Raw genomic sequence first — 18,640 nt, forward strand, 5'->3', positions numbered from 1 at the left:
ATGCATTAAACTGAGATGCGCAGTTCTGTGTTTCTGTGCCTTCGGTTCAAATGTTCGAGGCCACTCCGAGAGTAAGGAAGTTTCCTTTAAGACAAAGTCTCCCAGAAGCAGAGGGTCATGAAGGAAAGAGGTATGTCATGGAGAATGGAAGACATTGTGGGAAAATAAATACATTACTCAATAACAGTTCTAGGAATTAAAAACACATGAACCCCTGTGACACAGTGGTCTACAGATACAGGTTCTTATTGATGGAACAAGACACATTATTTAGACCCACAGAAAAGGAGACAAACCACAGACAGTATGGAAGGACATGATGGACGATGCACCGCACTGTTGGACCTACCCAAAAATATACTTGATGTTATTACAACTTCTCTTTGCTTACACTGTTTCCTAGATATTATGTGACCTCAAGAAACAGTATTTCAATAGAAACAACAGATGTTTCCGTTAAAGGTGTGAGATTGTTCAAGGCCTAGGTAGAATCTATGTGTACTCTGACATGCATTAACTCAGCTCCTCCCTTGGGACAAATTATAGGTCCTTTTTCTTCTGCTTGTGAGACCTCCGCGTGTCCACTTCACCATTTAAAAGTCTGGTGTTCTTCCCAGAGAACAATCATACTGTGTACTTCTGATTATCAATTCTTTTTGCCACAGTCCCTTCAGATATTTAGCTTTCTTATAATTATACATTTTGCCCTGACTGGTGTAGCTCAGTGGATTGAGCGCAGGCCTGCAAACCAAAGAGTCACTGGTTCGATTCCCAGCCAGGGCACATGCCTGGGTTGCAGGCCAGGTCCCCAGTAGGGGTCATGCTGAGAAGCAACCACACATTGCTGTTTCTCTCCCTCTCTTTCTCCTTCCCTTCTCCCTAAAAATAAATTAATAAAATCTTTTTGAAAAATTATGCATTTTAAGTCATCAGTGCTAACATATATGGATACAAGTTTGATAAGCCTATAAATATCTTTATGCCAATTATATAAGTGAAAGAAATTTTGACAAAGTCCATTAGAAATAACCAAATAAACTTTCCGTAAAGTGGTATGAGACATTTTGTACATAAAAATACGTGAACTCGTGACTGCTGACACAAAGTCAAGGCCAATAAAAACATAATTCTTTTAAAATTTCTTTTCTATGATCTAAAGTAACAGTACAGGCATGCTCTTTAGCATAGTGAATAATTACGCATACAAGAAATCCAAACTGCAATCATGCCCTTTGTGGAAGACGCATCCAAGACTCTTCATGAGGTATTCATCTATGTCTAACAGAATTAAAAAAAGGTCAGTGAAATGTTTGACCTAAACAAACAAATAAACGTTCCACAAACAAATGCTCGTCATCCAAAGAAGAGAAGACAGGATTACTGACACTAAATTAAATTCCCACAAAACTGAAAACCCTTGTGTTAGGCCATAGTTTTAACCTACTCTCGTAACAAATGCATCACGGTCAAAAAAACCTAAGTAGCGAAGGCAAGTGCTCCTTTAATTTTCCACAGGCAAAGCATCCCGGCTCTGCCGCAGAATGTGCCTCTGAGCCGTCCTCTAATGGTCACTCATCTGCAGAGCGCCCCCTGTTGTCAGCCAGTCACTCGCTCAGCCGCCGTCCACTGAGCACGAACTCATGGCCGAGCACGAAGGAACAGAAGGGGAGGGATAGGTGGGTGGGCTTGAATGGGAGTAAAAGGCAGAAAACTGTACTTGAACAATGATTAGAATAAAATTTTTTAAAAAGAGAAATAACTAAAATCTATGAGGTCTGCCTTTAGGCAGGTAAAATAGATAAAAATTATTTGATAGTATTTCATGTTATTTAAAAAGAAATTTACAGCCCTGGCTGGCGTAGCTCAGTGGATTGAGCGCGGGCTGGGAACCAAAGTGTCCCAGGTTCGATTCCCAGCCAGGGTACATGTCTGGGTTGCAGGCCATAACCCCCAGCAACCGCACATTGATGTCTCTCTCTCTCTCTCTTTCTCTCTCTCTATCTCCCTCTCTTCCTCTCTAAAAATAAATAAATAAAATCTTTAAAAAAAAAAAGAAATTTACTTTGCTTAACACCCTAATTTTTTAACTTTTAAGAAACTACAAAAGTGCTATATTTGCTGAACTAAAATTGGCACAAATTACTTATTATAACTATTTTCTTTAAAATAACTTTTTGTAGCAAACAGTAATACACATTTCTATTTCTGGCAAAAAAGAATACTATCATCTGAGAAAACACAAGGAATAAAAAATACATTAATAGATTCCCTTATTTTAAAAGTAATTCATTTCAATGATACATTTAAAAATGATCCATAAACTAATTCTCAATCACGAGAAACTTGCTGCACCACCCGAACCAAGGGAAACCTGTTCCCGTCTTGGAGCACGTCACCCCTGGGCATCACTTCCTCGTACCACTATGCCACACACACCAAAACACCAAAAAATTAAAAGGGCAAATATTCCAACAAGCTATAATGCGGGTCCTCACGATCCTCCTCCACGCAACTATGCAGCAAGCCCCGCACGGTGCCGTTTGCACACAGTGATGCTGACACGGCGCGGGGGCCTGCTGTCGGCCACACTGATCACTGACAGGTGGGCCGCAGGGAGGAACAGAGCAGTGGCTGCCGTCTAGAAGCCTGCAGAAATCAAAGAGGCAGGGAGACAACTCTTTCTGCCTGTTTTTATTTCACACTGTAGTTCAGTGAACAAGAGTCAGTAGACTTTATCTACAGGCAGGAAAAGCACTGAACACAGATCTCCATTCAGAAGACATGGGAACCCTGTCTGCCCAGGGGCACATTCAGTGGATCACAGAGGTCAGATCATGGAAAGCTAAAGCCCCACTTAGCAGGCGAGATTTGGTGTACTTACAGATTTCAAGTTCAAGTTACAAAGAAGACCTAAAAGATGACATGATTATTGACTATGTTACATTTCTTAGTAATTTTAATGAATATGCTCTTCTCTTAAAATGAAGAAATGCACCATCTTTCGCCCAAATGTGTTTTTTAAACATGTAGGGAGGTATCGGCAGTTTCTATCGCACCTGACACTTAAGCACTTCGAAGGTTTGGAGTGAGCTACTGACTTAGTCCGTGCCAGAAGCGAAGACCCCAGTGATGCAACAACGCCAGTGCACGGGCTGCAGCTCTGGCGTTTCCTGTCAGGTAACGGTGGATTCTAATCATAAGTTAGATTTTTAGATAATTATAAGCTGATCATTCTAATTTAATCCGCTTTAGCCTGTACAGTAAGATGTACGCATTTGAAAACGTTTCTTTTTATGTTGGCGATAGCCCAGATTTGCGCTCCAAAGCCAGTTCTAAAATAAAGGCCATTACCGGTGAACTGGGAAGGGGAACTCAGTCCACCTGAGGTTCCAAAGTTCTAGGCAGCATATAAATCTAACACCGCCCCAAACATCACTTTGTTTCCTGTTTACATTCTCCAGGAAGCCACTTAGAAGATGTAAGCGTTTTCCACGGGACCACAGAGACGGTAAAAGAAACTCATTCTACCTTTGAAATTAGAGTCTTTGAAATGAGGAGAGAAGATGCTCAATGGCATGTATTTATTTCCAAGAAAGCTGAGAGCAAGCCACCGACCTGAGACACGGGATCTCTAGAACGAAAGGGTCAGGGAGACGTGTGCTCACTGCTGAGGCAGAGCCCGCCACACCGAGTGGAAAGCTAGCACCTTCCCGCTGGCCACCATTCTAGAGGGCACTGACTCCCCCACCCACACCCCCACCCCGGAGCCACTATCGTGTTAACTCCCCTACCAGTCAACAGTGCGAGATTCAAACCCAACACGCAAAGGCACTTTTCCATTTAGACTAAGAGCTTCGTTTTTCAAGAGAAGTTCCCAGGCTCAGGGACAATATGTCCAAAGAAATCTTTCAGTGGAAATACATGGTAATAAGAATTCTGCCATTAAAACAGTTAATTTATAAAACAGAGAAGCTTAAACCCAACCAGCACTCTAAGTGCAACTCCTTATCCTTGGCCATACGGTACTTCCAAAACCTCTGGCAGGCAAACTGAACAGGTTTACTACGGAATGTTACAAAGTCAAACAATCTGGAACTGTAATTACTAATAAACTTTTCATGAGAATGGAAGATGCTGTGTTTTACATTATTACATAAAAAATAAAATGACAGTGAAAACACAGGACCAAGCAGAAGATTTCATGAGGATAGTTTTTCTGAGGGTCATAACTCCAACTGGCAAATAACAATAAAGACATGGTTTCCTAATTTATTTATAAGATTACTGCAAGTCTTTTTCATGTGAATAAAACTTCTAAAGCAGCAATAAGGAAGTTTATAAAAGTGGCTTACCAAATGATAGGCTGGCTTAGCCACACAGCTCTAAGGACATTACAAGCACAATTCTTGATTAATCAATAGAAAATCAATCAACATAAAACCTACAGATCGCCTCATTAAGGATCTTGACCTCACACAATGGAAATATGTGCATGTAAATAATGATGGCCATCAAAAATAATGCAACTCACCTACTCCCAAATTGCTTCAATAGAATTGACCATGGCCCTCGGTCCCTCCTATGCTATCTACATCCACACAGAGGTAACAAATTATATCTAATAACTGGCCAAGTAGTGAACAGAAATTAATAGTAGGACATTATATGTTCCTAGATAGAGTCCCAAAATAAACACTATCAAATATTCCAAAGTAAGGCATACCTGGCACAAGTGCACCATGGATATTATGGTCTGCCATGCACTACAGTGGTTAATAACACCAAAGATGCAGGAGGTGGTAGGTAAAAGGTAACAGCTCAGTAGACTACATAAATCTCCCATGGAGACACAGAAAAGAGCAAAACAAATGATGTGGAAGCTCAAACCAGGGATACAAAACACTCTCCCAGAAAACAGGGGGGCGGGCATGACAAAGAAATGAAAATTACAAGGAAGAAGACAGCAGATATGGGGAAAAGAAAATGAATAGCCAACCAAAATGTATTAGTTTCCCTGAAGGGTGGACTCTATCAAACAGAACTGAAGGACTAATCAAATGCATAACATAAGGAAGCTTTCTTCAGCAGACAAATGGTTTAAACAGATTAAATTCACTGCACTGCCACCTGTATCCAGGGAAACAATAGCATACAAAGCATATGGGGACAAATGTGACGTTTACATAGAAAATGAGAAACGTTCTACAAGCAACCATACCTGAAGAACTAGTTACTTACAAACACAACAAACATCAACTTGTCCATAATTCTCTCCCTAGCAACAATAACATCCACTGATAAAGAAATGACTCCCAGGCAAAGGTGGTGGAGCAGAACTGCTCAAAACTCATCACAACAGCAGAAAGGACGACAATAACAACCACCGCCACTGATGCCTGGAAAAGGGAAACTGAACAAGGAAATGGCTATACTCACAACCAACGAACTCTGAGGCCCATCTGCTCCTGCTGAACATGTTAAAGTCTGGACCACAGTGGGACAGGATGCTCAGAGGCGACCTGGGCTCCCAGGCCCCGGGTGGAACACAGTTGGGTCTCAGACCAGCATACTGAGACCGAAGGGCACAGGTGCATGCAGGAGACACAACCTCAGAGAACCAGAGTCAAAGTGAAAGATGCATTTATTAATCAGGTAGCCGCCTAATCAAGGAAGGTCAGAGGCCAAGCAGTAGCCACAGATTCATAGCACCAAGGGCCTGAGACTGGGGGCACAGGGGGCTTCTGTTACACACGCCAGACTCCTGGACCCTGGAAACTGGGCCCCCAGGGCAAAAGAGAAAATAAACCCAGTGAGATGGTGAAAAGACCCAGTTGGTCGGAGCTCGTTACTCTCTCCCATCACTTCCCACGTGATTCTAGAGCAAACTGCTGTCACCGTTTTTAAAATGAGCAATAATCACAAAGTATTTAACAGAGGATCTATGTGCAGAAATTGCAAATAAAGAAAGAGGTGGAGATGAGGGGGGTTAGGAACATAAGTAAAAGGCAGGAACTATCCACACCAAGAACTTTCTAAGGTAACAAAAGAAGAAATCAGACAACCAGAAGTATATCAGTAAAATAAACGAAACAATTTTCTCTTTGTTTAAAAAAGCTCAAACAAAAGCTACAGCGATGAAAGCCACATTAAGGAACAATAACAAGAAAAAAATCAGAATATACTAAAAACAAACTGAAGAGCATGGGAGAGAGACATGGGAAAAATCACACAAATCAAAATAGAAAAATATATACACAAATAATCAGTGAGCAGTTGCTAGCTCATGAGCAGAAGACAAGGTAGGGCTAACATATTTATAACAACATTGACCAAGACAACTAACCTAGCAGAACCCATAGTCACAGGTATAGTTGGAAAATTTTTTCTTGTAGTGAATAAAAACTTGAATCTTTTGAATTTCACTTGTCCCAGGACAAACTGGTACAGAATTAATCAATTGTGAGACAATTCTAGAGAATTTGCAGTCCTTTAAAAATTTTTAAAAATAAGTCAGATATAGGCATCAAGACAGAAAAATAATTCACTCAATAAGATGTTAACCAAAAAAAAAAAAAAATGAAGCCAAGCTCAGGCTTTCCCACAGCAACTATCAATACCAAATGGGATGTCCAAATTTCTGAGGAAAGCCAAGATAACCTTCAAGTATAAGAGCAATAAACAATTGTCAAGAATGCAAGGAGATTTATATGCTTTTCCTCAGAAACTACCGGATGATTAAATTCAACTTACCAGGAAGTAAGTTGAGATAATTCAGGAATAGTCAAAGAACTGGGATAAGTGTTGAGTCCTTTTAGATGTATGAACAGGTTGAAAGGGCTGTGAAAATTATGTTCACTAAAATGTGTGCAGACGTTCAAGAACATGGCAGGAAGAGAGGCGGGAGAAAGCACAGGTGAGCTGCTTGCTTTATCGCCTATAGCAGAGTCAACAGACACCGCCCAAAACGGAAATGCAGCTTTAAAAAATGATTAACATTTTACTTTTTTCTGTTCTTCTTTAAAGGGGTCTTTCAGAAACTAAAACATACTGCTGCAGAGAAACATTTATGCAAGATTCACTTATTCCTTCCCAAGACAAAGGGGCGTGGGCTCAGCTGCAGCGGCGGCCGGCTGCACCCGAGGGGCACGTGCCGTGCAGCCCGGGGAAGGAGCCAGGCGGTCGCACCCCTGTGAACTCGTGGCGTGGGAGGCGCGTGGGACAAAAGGACCTCGGCACTGTTAACGAAATGCAGAAGCTCTCAAAACAGAATCTCTGCTCTACCCCAATTCAAGGAACACTTACCAATTTCATGTGGACTGTTAATTATTAAACAACAAAAGAAATCCTTAAAACTATAAGATAGCAAAAAGTGTACATTATCTAGGCCCACTGCTACAAAGCATAAAAAAAATGATGACAATTACCAGCAAAAAGAAAAAGTAAAAAAGAAAGAAAAAGTCACTTTGAAATTTTAAAAAATGATCCTAATAAATTTGTTTTCAGAGAAATAATATCCTTTCATCTCTGAGTCTCCATTTTTTATATGTAAGAGAAGCTCTTCAACTTAAAACTCTTATGTGGTCTTCCTAGCCAACCCCCTCCACACACACACACACACAACAATGGCTTTTACGTATTTATCGAGACCAGGGTGGATAGGGAAGGCTTCTTTATGTGACTCGAATTAGAACTTGAAGACAAGAAATCTGAAAATCCAGAGAAGAAATGGGGAAAACATTCTGGTATTACATCAATGAAGGCTAAAAATTATCATGGTAAACACTGACATAAGTTACTATTGTGGATACAGTCTAGGAAGAAAAACTCCGAAGTACCAGACCAAATTGTTTATACTATAAAATGAGCTGCAACAAGATTTTAAAGCGCAGCGGCTGTGGCTGCCAGCTGAAGTTTGGAGAGGCCACCACCACTTTGAACTTGCAGTCAAATCCACTTCCCCTTTTAGGTACAGTTCATATCTCCAGAGAGAATACGTCACCGATAAATGATGATCTTTATTTGCCAGTTGGGAAACCGACCACAGCAGACGTGTGATGCTCGGCCTGGCTTCCGTATAAATGGAAAGCAACCACAGCTAAGAATTTAAAGAACATTGTCACATTCAGACTCTTCTGACTGTGTAAACTATATGCTTATTTCACATTCCCATAGTCTAACCCAAAATTAAAATAACTAAACTGAAAGAACTCTATCTCATCAAGAAGCCCGTCTACCCTAAAAAAAAAAAAAAAAAAAAAAAAAAAGAAGGAAACACAGACGGATTTAGAATTGGCTTCTAATAAACGAGGTGGAGAGGGCTAGGACTGCCAAGTAGGTGGGAGTGGGAGAAATAAAGCGTCTTAGTTTCTGAGCAAAATGCTGTTATTAAGTATAATTGCATCAACTTGATCCAAATCCAATATTTCTTATTCACTAAAAAGAAACATATTAAAATAGCAGCAATTTCCTTTACAAATAAACACATTCAGCCAAGGAAGCTTCTACCCAAAAAGTTGAACCCCAGAAGTAATTAAAAGCAGAAGCCAAATTATTTCAGTGTTTCTAATTTCAAACAATAACTTCTAAATATAAATACGCTATAGCTAAGTCGGTAATAATCACTTTTAAAATTTTTCCAAAAGTTACAATGAAATTCTTTCAAACAGTCTAATCCCATACTTTTATGTTAAAGTATATAAAAAACAAGAAAAATCTTCCAATGAGTTGCTGCTATATATTAACTGGGGAAATCATGAATGGCAACATTAATGGCATCATTTTAGACAATTAAAAGAAAGCTATGAGAAATAGAAGTTTCACGAGCACCAAAGTCTAGATGTGACAGGCTATTTTTTTCATATAGGCATCTTGATGTGCACTATATAGAAATTTGATTTTTTACTCATAATAATTTCAGCTACTATTAGACCCTTGACTTGTCAGTTGCATCTGGACCAGCAACTATAGTACATTAACTATACCTGTCTGCTGAGGAGCCATAACTCGGAGCTTCCGAGTATGGGGACTCGAAATAGGCACGTTCCTTGTAAATAACATACGTGTAGAGTAAGAGGGTCAATCAAAAGGTCTCAATAACGCCTTTCCACACATCACTCTCCCATGCTGCACACACCTACACAAACCACGATGACCTTTCAGTGTTTGAAGACACTGGCTGCAGTCGGGGGGGCGGGGGGGAGCGCGGAGGCTGCAATCCACACCCACCCGCGTGGACCTGTCTTCTTGCACCTGCGCTGTCACTCGGGGGCCAAAGAGAACAGCTCTTGGAAGGATAGATGTGCTGTTGCGAGAATTTCTCTCCCCGAAGAGAAATACTTGACATGGCCCTGCTGGCAAGACGTTTTTCCTGTTCTAAATCCTTCTAAGTAAATCGTATGCAACATGTCTGGTGAGTCTGAGTGTTTGCTTGAACTTAAAAGACCATTTTGTGAACACTGCAAAAGTCAACCTCAAAACTTTACATTTTTCTTCAGGTACAAAATAACTACAATTTGTGTTAACTGGATACCGATTAGAATTCTATGATGGTGTCTTCCCATAAAACATGAAAAAGCAACTTTTTTGAAAATATTCAATGTTTTCAAAAGTTTCTATTGAAACTTTTTTTCCAATATTCGGGTTTCGGATTAACCACTAATGCAAATATGAATGCGCTTAACTGAGCTTCAACAACAACACAGGCATGCGTCCCTTAACAACAGGGACACATTCTGAGTCATCAGGCAACTGTGTCATGTGTGAGCATCATGGAGTGTGCCTACACAGACCTTGGATGGCCTGGCCTGCTGCATACCTGGGCTGAGCATACCTGCTCCATACCTTTGCCCCTAGGCTACAGACCTGCACAGCAGGCCACTGTGCAGAATGCTGAAGGTGGTTGTACACGATGGTAAGTATCTGTGTATCTACACACAGAAAAGGTTCAGTAAAAGATGAAAGACAGTGCAGCTATACAGGGCGCTTACCATGCATGGAGCCTGCAGGATGGGGAGTTGCTCTGGGTGAGTCAGTGAGTGAGTGGTGAGTGAATGTGGAGGCCTGGGACATGACTGAGGCTACACTAAACTTACTTTAAAATACTTTCCTTTCTTTAATAATAAATTAACCTCAGGTTACTGTAACTTTTTCCCTTTACAAGTTTTCAATTTTCAACTCTTTTGTAATAACACTTAGCTTAAAACACAAATACTGTGTATGGCTGTAAAAAGTATTTTTTATTTATTTTTTATTAAAAACTAAGACACTGCCCTGGCCAAGTGGCTCAGCTGGTTGGAACATCATCTTGTACACCGAGTGGTTGCAGGTTTGATTCCCAGTCAGGGCACATACCTAGTTTGTGGGTTCGATCCCCAGCCAGGGCGCATACAGGAGGCAACCAATTGATGTCTCTCACACTGATCTCTCTGTCTCTGTCTCTCCCTTCCTCTCTCTCTAGAATCAATGAACATAGCCTCAAGGGACGATAAAATTTTTAAAAAACTAACACACAAACACACACATCAGCCGAAGCCTACACAGGGCTGGGATCATTAACATCACCGTCTTCCTCCTCCACGACTTGTCCCACTGGAAGGTCTTCGGGGCAATAACTTGGGCAGAGCCTCCCTCTCCTGTGATAACAAAGCCTTCCCCTGGCACACCCCCTGAAGGGCCTGCCTGAGGCCCTTATTGAGAAGGTGCCCCTCTTTTCAGAAGTATGGCTACAGGGGGTTGCTGAGTTTGCCTCTTTTTTTCGTCGTAGATTTGCTTGTACGCATATAATGCACCACAAACATTCTTCCCTAATAATGAAAACTTTTTGCTATTGGGGTCCATGTTTTCAAAGTTTTGAAGGAGCTTGTTGAGATCTGCAAAAACTGCAGTTACACCTCTCACTGTGAATTTTATTTGGGTTCTTCTTTTTCTTCTCTTGCAGTTTCCCTTCCTCTTGTCCCTCCTTCAGCTCTGCATTCCTTGTTCCAGTTCCAACTCCTCCCCAGTAGCCAATTCCTCAGGAGCCACCTCCAGAAGCTCCTCAGTGTCATCCTCACCCACACCCGGGTGAAAGCTCTTTGCCATCTCCACCACAGCCTTGTGGATTTTTGCAACTTCTCCACCATCAGCAAGTCTTTTGAAGTCATGGACACACCTCTTGAGTGACTTCTACCAGATGTCATTCATACGCTTCTTGGTGACATCACCCGACGCCCAAGCAAGGTTCTTGATACCATCATGCATGTGGCCATCCTTCCAGAATTGTATCAGTGTCCTCTCAGTGTTTTCCTCAGTTGCAGCAACAGCCTGGGCAAAAGTCCTCCCAAGGTAGAGGTCTTAGAGGCTGATATAACTCCTCAATCCATTGGCTGAATCAAAGAGGTGATGGTTGGAGGGAGAAACACCATGTTGATATTGGGATGAAGAAGGCCAATAAAAGGAGAGTATCCAGGAGTATTATCAACAACAAGAAATGCCTTGAAAGGTATTTAATTCCCCAAATATTACTCCGCAATTTTGCTGCAGAGCAACTCAAGAGGGCATCTTGGGAGAGGAGCTGCATCCTCATGCCCTCTTACTGTGCCTGTAGTTCCCTGGGGGGCTGGGGGGTGACTCCTGTTTCTAAAGGCCCTGGGTTCCCACTGAGCCAGATCACAGAGGGCTTCCATCTGTAGCCTGTAGCATGTCCCCAAGCAAGGCTGCTACCCTGTCCTTACGAGCCTTGAAACCTGGCATTGACTTGGCCTTCTTGTGGATGGAAGTCCTTTCAGGCCTCCCTCTGCAGAAGACGAAGGCTTCATCCACACTGAATATTTGCTCTGGTAAATAATTTTCCTCCACAGTCAGCTTATCTAGAATTTCCAAAAATTCCTCCGCTGCCTTCACATCAGCACTCACAGGCTTGCCACTCACTTGTACATTATGGGATGAATAGTAATTTTTTCAATTCTCGAACCTTTTTTATTTTTTAATTACAGTTCACATATAATATTAGTTTGAGGTATACAACCGAGTAGTTAGATGTTATACAACTTACCATGTGATTATCCTGAAAAGTCTAGTACCCACCTGCCACCATACATAGCTTGAATCACAAATTTTGATACATTTAAACCACCCAGAGCTAGCAGAAACTCAGCACTGTAGTCGGGTCCAGCCTCATCTTCCAACATTGCAAACACTTTTGCTCTGCCCGTGGCCAGCCTGGTGCTGAAAGGAATACACGCCTGTGTCTGGCCATCAGAGGATTCCGCACGTCTGATAGAGATCCTCCTTCCATCTCTGTTAAGTCTTGTTGCCTTCGGTGAAGCAGACCCTTTCACAGCTTCTGTCACTTGGTTCTTATTCTTCAAGTTCGTAACTATGGTGAAGGGGACAGGCCTGACTGGAATCAATAACCATCGCTGATCTTCCACCTTCTTAGTTCTTAATCAACACTAATTTTGTTTCCAGGCCAGTCCTCGATGTGGCCTCTTACTAGCAACATTAGCAGTGGGTTGTGTGTGTTCAGGAACCACGATGGACAAAATAACGTAAAATTAAATCCAACGCAATAGAAAATGATACAATTAAGAGACTCGGTAATCATGAGGTGTATGAGGCTGTTGTCGAAGTAATACGGCATACTGTTATACAGCAAACTATTTTTCATAAATAGGAAGACTACACTAAAATAACAGTAAAAAGTGTAGTATAATAAATACATAAACCAGTAACATTTTCATTTATTGTCATTGTCAAGTATTATGCACTGTACATAACTGTATGTGCTATACTTGTATACAGCTGGCAGGTCAGCAGATTGGCTTACACCAGCTTCACCACAAACACGTGAGTGGTGTGTTGTTCTACATGGGACGACAGCTCCATCATCACTAGGCTATACAAATTCTTCAGCCCCATCATAATCTTACGGGACCACGGTTGTCAGCCAACATGCCTTATGTGATGCATAACATTCAAGCTCCTAATTTGAGGGGGTAAGTCCTACTGATAAGATCCTGTACATGCCACTGAAGAATTCTATGTGTAGTTTATAAATGTTCAATAACATGATATAATAGGCAAAATTGAATAAATCCAGAAACCTACAACACTTTATAGAAAGTGTGTCTCTATATATTTACCAAGATTTTTAAGTCCTAAGCATAATCTGAGATCTTGCCGTTTATACTGACAATCTAAAAAAATACACACTTCCCATTACCTTTCTCATTTTTGGTAACTTTTGCAAATTGAATATCAAGACATAAATTTTGCCTTTCATTATAAATACAAAGCAACCCTATTTAATACCTAAACTGTCTCACACACATCACCATTAGGGATCCGCCCCATTGGGCACAAGGTCGAATGCAAGTCTGAAGTGTAACGGTCTCACAGTCCAACAACAAGGGATCTCTAGATGCTAAGCATCCAATGCTTACAGAAATTCTTTCCTGTTTTGAAAAAGAAATCTATCAGGCAAACCATTTTCTTGAAATATTTTATTTACAAAGGGTATATCACTAGAAATACTACATAAAAATTATCAATGGTTCGAATTAAGAATTTTTACATTCCGCCCTCGCTGGCATAGCTCAGTGGATTGAGCACAGGCTGTGAACCAAAGTGCCGCAGGTTCGATTCCCAGTCAGGGCACATGCCTGGGTTGCAGGCCATGGCCCCCAGCAACCATACATTGATGTTTCTCTCTCTCTCTTTCTCCCTCCCTTCCCTCTCTAAAAATAAATAAATAAAATCTTAAAAAAAAAAGAATTTTTACATTCCTCTTTTCCAATTACAGTTATGTTTTAAATTATTTCTACCATTGACACTCACACTGCAGGGCCACTTTTTCAGTAAAATTCATTTCTCAGTAACATCACTTGCCATTGTTCCATAAAACTTCTTGAGAACCCCATGGCCAGGATTCTCTTTTTTAAAAAATGTTAACTGAGTCACTTACTGCAGAGAGCCCACTCTCACAGCCACGGGGACGTGGGGGAGCTGCGTGGCCCACTTCAGTGTCACGTCCTGAAAAACATGCAGCAGGCTGTGATGGTTCCCAATCAGCGTGTTCACTGTCCCTTCAGAAACTGGAGGTTGAAGACAGAAAAAGAGGATAATGAGGAAACTGTCCTTTGCCACAGTATATTATATTCCTTTCAGGGGATTTATGATACAAACCAATTATAATGTCTTGATGTTAAAGTGTCAAGATTTTAAGTAATAAGACATGATTTTTCAACTGCAAACTAACATTTAAAAGAAAAAATTATAGACTTGGAAACTATAATGAAAGAGCGGCCAACATTTTTGCATTTCATCTAGCAAGCATGAATTTCATTAATATTTAACACAGTTAAGCTAGTGATTTACTGGGCATTCACTACAGAAAAGTCATTCTATTGGGCATTGCTATGCTCCATTCTGCCCATAAAAAAGAGTCTGATGTTCTCTTGGAAGCATCTTGAACTGCCACGTTTTGGAAAGCATTAATGTATGCCTGAGGCCCATTCTACAAAACATTTTGTACAAAGTAAAATGACCGACAAACCCAAATGTGTGCTTTATATCAAACTTCTATTCAAACTTTAAAGGTTAAAATTTCCATTACATGCTCAGTATAAAACTATTTTCCTAGAGGTTTAAAATGTACATGTGTGAGTTTGCCTTTTCCTGATGTATATAACACAGCTTTAACATATGGAAAAGATAAAAGAGAATCTTTCTACACACCTGAGCAGTACGGGAGAAAACAACTTGGGCTATAATCAAGTTTCTTCATGAACTGAATTTGTCCATTATCCTTCAGGCAAAAAAAGTTTCTTTCACCAAGAACAAAAACAGAAGATGCTGACTGATTGAAAGACATAATCCTTATATCAAGGGCTTGCTCTCCAATGTTTAAAGTCCAATCTACCTGCAAAGGAAAACCTAAGATCAATTTAGTTGCTAAAAAACAGAACACTTTCATATCAATACTTATTAAGAAATTTCTGCCTTCCGGGCAAGATGGAAGGGTAGGTAGATACACTTCGCCTCCTCACACTAGCAAAAGAAGGACAACTGTATGGAAGTCCGATAATGAAGGAGTTAAGGAAGAAACATTCATCCAGACCAGTAGAAGGGGCGAAGACAGGCAACCAGGGTGGAGCAGATGTGCGGCAAGGCAGTGGCTGGAAGACCATGTAGGGTAAGGCAGCGGCTGTTGTACCACATTCACATGCAGATAAACCAGGAGGAACAACTGGGGAGTGAGACAGATCGCACTACCTAGGGTTCCAACACAGGGAAATAAAGCCTCAAAACCTCTGACTGAAAAAACCTGCAGGGGTTGCGAGGGCAGGAGAAACTCCCAGCCTCACAGGAGAGCCCATTGAAGAGACCCATAGGGTCCTAGAATATATACAAGCCCACCCACCCAGGAATCAGCACCAGAAAGGCCCAATTTGCTTGTGGATAGTAGGGGAAGTGACTGAAAGCCAGCAGAGAGCCAAACAAGTGGCATTGTTCCCTCTGGTACCCCTCCCCCACATAGAGCACCATGGCACAGTGATGTGGGTTGCCTCACTCTGGCAAATACCTAAGGCTCCACCCCTTACTATGTAATAGCTGTGCCCAGACAAAGAAATATGGCCTAAATGAAAGAACAGATCAAAGCTCCAGAAAAAATATAACTAAGCAATGAAGAGATAGCCAACCTATCAGATGCACAGTTCAAAACAGTGGTAATCAGGATGGTCACGGAAATGGTGGACTATGGTCACAAAATAGAGGAAAAAGTGAAGGCTATGTGAAGTAAAGTAAGGAAAAATGTACAGGGAACCAACAGTGAAGGGAAGGACACCAGGACTCAAATCAATGGTGTGGACCAGAAGGAAGAAATAAACAGAACCATTCTGTTTAACCAGAACAGAATGAAGAAACAAAAATTCAAAAAAAATGAGGACAGGCTTAGGAACCTCAGGGACAACTTTAAATGTTCCAACATCTGAATCTTAGGGGTGCCAGAAGGAGAAAAGGAAGAGCAAGAAATTGAGAATTTATTTGAAAACATAATGAAGGAGAACCTCCCTAATCTGGCAAAGGAAATAGACTTCCAGGAAGCCCAGGAAGCTCAGAGAGTCCCAAAGAAGTTGGACCCAAAGAGGAACACACTAAGACACATCATAATTACATTACCCAAGATTAAAAATAAGGAAAGAACCTTAAAAACAACAGAAAACAAGACAGTTACTTACAAAGGAGTTCACATAAGACTATCAGCTAATTTCTCAAAAGAAATCTTGTAGGCAAGAAGGAGCTGGAAAGAAGTATTCCAAGTCATGAAAGGCAAGGACCTCCATCCAAGATGACTCTATCCAGCAAAGCTATTATTTAGAATGGAAGGGCAGATAAAGTGCTTCCCAGGCAAGGTCAAGTTAAAGGAGCTCATCATCACCAAGCCCTTATTATATGAAATGTTAAAGAAACTTATCTAAGAAAAAGAAGATGATCAAAAATGTGAATAGTAAAATGACATCAAACACACAACTATCAACAACTGAACCTAAAAAGAAAAACAAAAACAAACTAAGCAAACAACTAGAACAGGAATAGACTCACAGAAAAGGAGTTCACATGGAGGATTATCAGTGGGGAGGAGTCGGAGGGATAATAAGGGGAAAAGTAAAGGGAATAAGAAGTGTAAATGGTAGATACAAAACAGACAGGGGGAGGGTAAGAATAGTCTACAAAGTGGAGAAGCCAAAGAACTTACATGTACGACCCACGGACATGAACAGGGACGGCTGGTGACAGGGGTGCAGGGTGGAGGGGAATGAAGAGGAGAAAAAAATGAGGCAACTGTAATAGCATAATTAATAAAGACAACCTTCTGAACTGGAGAAGACATTCACTAATGACACATCCAACAAGGAGTTAAAATCCAAAATTTACAAAGAACTCACATAGCTTAACACCAAAAAACAAAAGATCCACTTAAATAGTGGGCAGAGAACGTGAACAGACATTCCCCCAAGAAGACAACAGACGGCCAACAGATACATGAAAAGATGCTCACATCACTAATCATCACAGAAATGCAAATTAAAACCACAATGAGCTATCACCTCACACCTGTCAGAATGGATACCACCAATTAATCAATAAAACACAAGTGCTGGCAAGGATGTGGAGAAAAGGGAACCTTGGCCCACTGTTGGTGGGACTGCAGATTGGTGCGGCCAACATGGGAAATAGTATGGAGGTTCCTTAAAAAATTGAAATAAACTACCTAATGACTCGGCAATTCCACTTCCGGGTATTTGAAAAAATCCAAAACACGAATGTGAAAAGATATAGGCACCCCCTATGTTCATTACAGAATTATTTACAATAGCCAAAATACGGAAGCAATCTAAGCGCCCACTGATGGCTGAGTGGATAAAGAAGATGTGGCACAGATATACAATGGAGTATTACTCAGCGAGAAAGAGTGAAATCTTACCATTTGTGACAACATGGATGGACCTAGATGGTATTATACTAAGTGAAATAAGTCAGAAAGAGAAAGACAAATATCATATCATTTCACTTATATGTGGGGTCTAAAGAATAAAAGACACAAAACAAACAGACTCATAGATACTGATGTTTTCTAGATGGGAGAGGGGTTGGGCAGCTGGGTAGAAGGGGTTAGGAACTACAAATTGGCAGTTACAAAATAGCCACGGGGATGTAAAGCGTAGGACAGGAAACACAGTGAACAACATTGGAATAATGATGTGTGGTGCCAGGTGGGTACTAGACTTGCAGGGGTGGGGGTGGGGGTGGGGGATCACTTTGTAAATTACATAAATGTCTAACCACTATGCTGTACACCTGGAACTAATATAAAATAATCTTGAATGTCAACACTAATTGAAAAATAGAAAAAATTAATTTAAAAAATAGAAAATAAAGCCCTGGCTGGTGTGGTTCAGTGGATTGAGCACGGGCCTGCAAACCAAAGTGTCACCGGTTCAATTCCCAGTCAGGACACATGTCTGGGTTGTGGGCCAGGTCCCCAGTAGGGAGCACATGAGAGGCAAACACACAGTAATGTTGTTCTCTCTCTCTTTCTCCTTCCCTCCCCATTCTCTAAAAATAAATAAAATCTCTAAAAAATAGAAAATAAATTAATAAAAAAATAAATGTAACATTACTGAAATTTTTATATACTAAAAAAATGGCCTTACAACAAGTCTTTTTCCAGAACCAAGTTTCTGCTGTTCAGTCTCCTGTCTTTTATCTGCATCTGTTGCAAAAGCAAGTACTTGGTACCTGTAAAAAAGATAAAGAATAATTAAAAGTGACTTTATAATTAAAAAGTGTAAATTATTTTAAACTTTAAATGCATATTATCTCAGTAAAGCCGATCAAAAAGATAAAGCACTTAATCTATAAACTGTACGAACCACTTTGACCTTGGTTTTAAAAACTAAAATTGAGGACTGAATTCTTATGGAATGACACTGATGTAAGACTATGTAAACTGTCATGATCAAGAAATGATAACCATATATGTCCTAAAATCCAATACTGGGAAAATAGTTCTGCCAACTATCAAAGCATTTCCATTAAAATTTTGTGTCACGAATGGCAATACTCAAGGAAGATCTAGGACCAAAACACCAAACAG

The 18,640-nt window shown here is 40.6% G+C and overlaps 1 protein-coding gene across 1 annotated transcript in view; it reads right to left on the minus strand.

Moving 5' to 3' along the window:
* BBS9 (Bardet-Biedl syndrome 9) overlaps positions 1-18,640 on the minus strand; it is a 331,962-nt gene that overhangs the window by 226,131 nt on the left and 87,191 nt on the right. The window contains exons 7-9 of the mRNA XM_028525469.2: positions 18,198-18,282; positions 14,716-14,899; positions 13,943-14,072 (exon numbers count right to left, since the gene is read on the minus strand). Of these exons, the coding sequence (XP_028381270.1) occupies positions 13,943-14,072; positions 14,716-14,899; positions 18,198-18,282 (399 nt within the window). The remainder of the gene's footprint in view (positions 1-13,942; positions 14,073-14,715; positions 14,900-18,197; positions 18,283-18,640) is intronic.

The sequence above is a fragment of the Phyllostomus discolor genome, chromosome 10, assembly GCF_004126475.2.
Source record: "Phyllostomus discolor isolate MPI-MPIP mPhyDis1 chromosome 10, mPhyDis1.pri.v3, whole genome shotgun sequence".
Lineage (NCBI taxonomy): Eukaryota > Metazoa > Chordata > Mammalia > Chiroptera > Phyllostomidae > Phyllostomus > Phyllostomus discolor.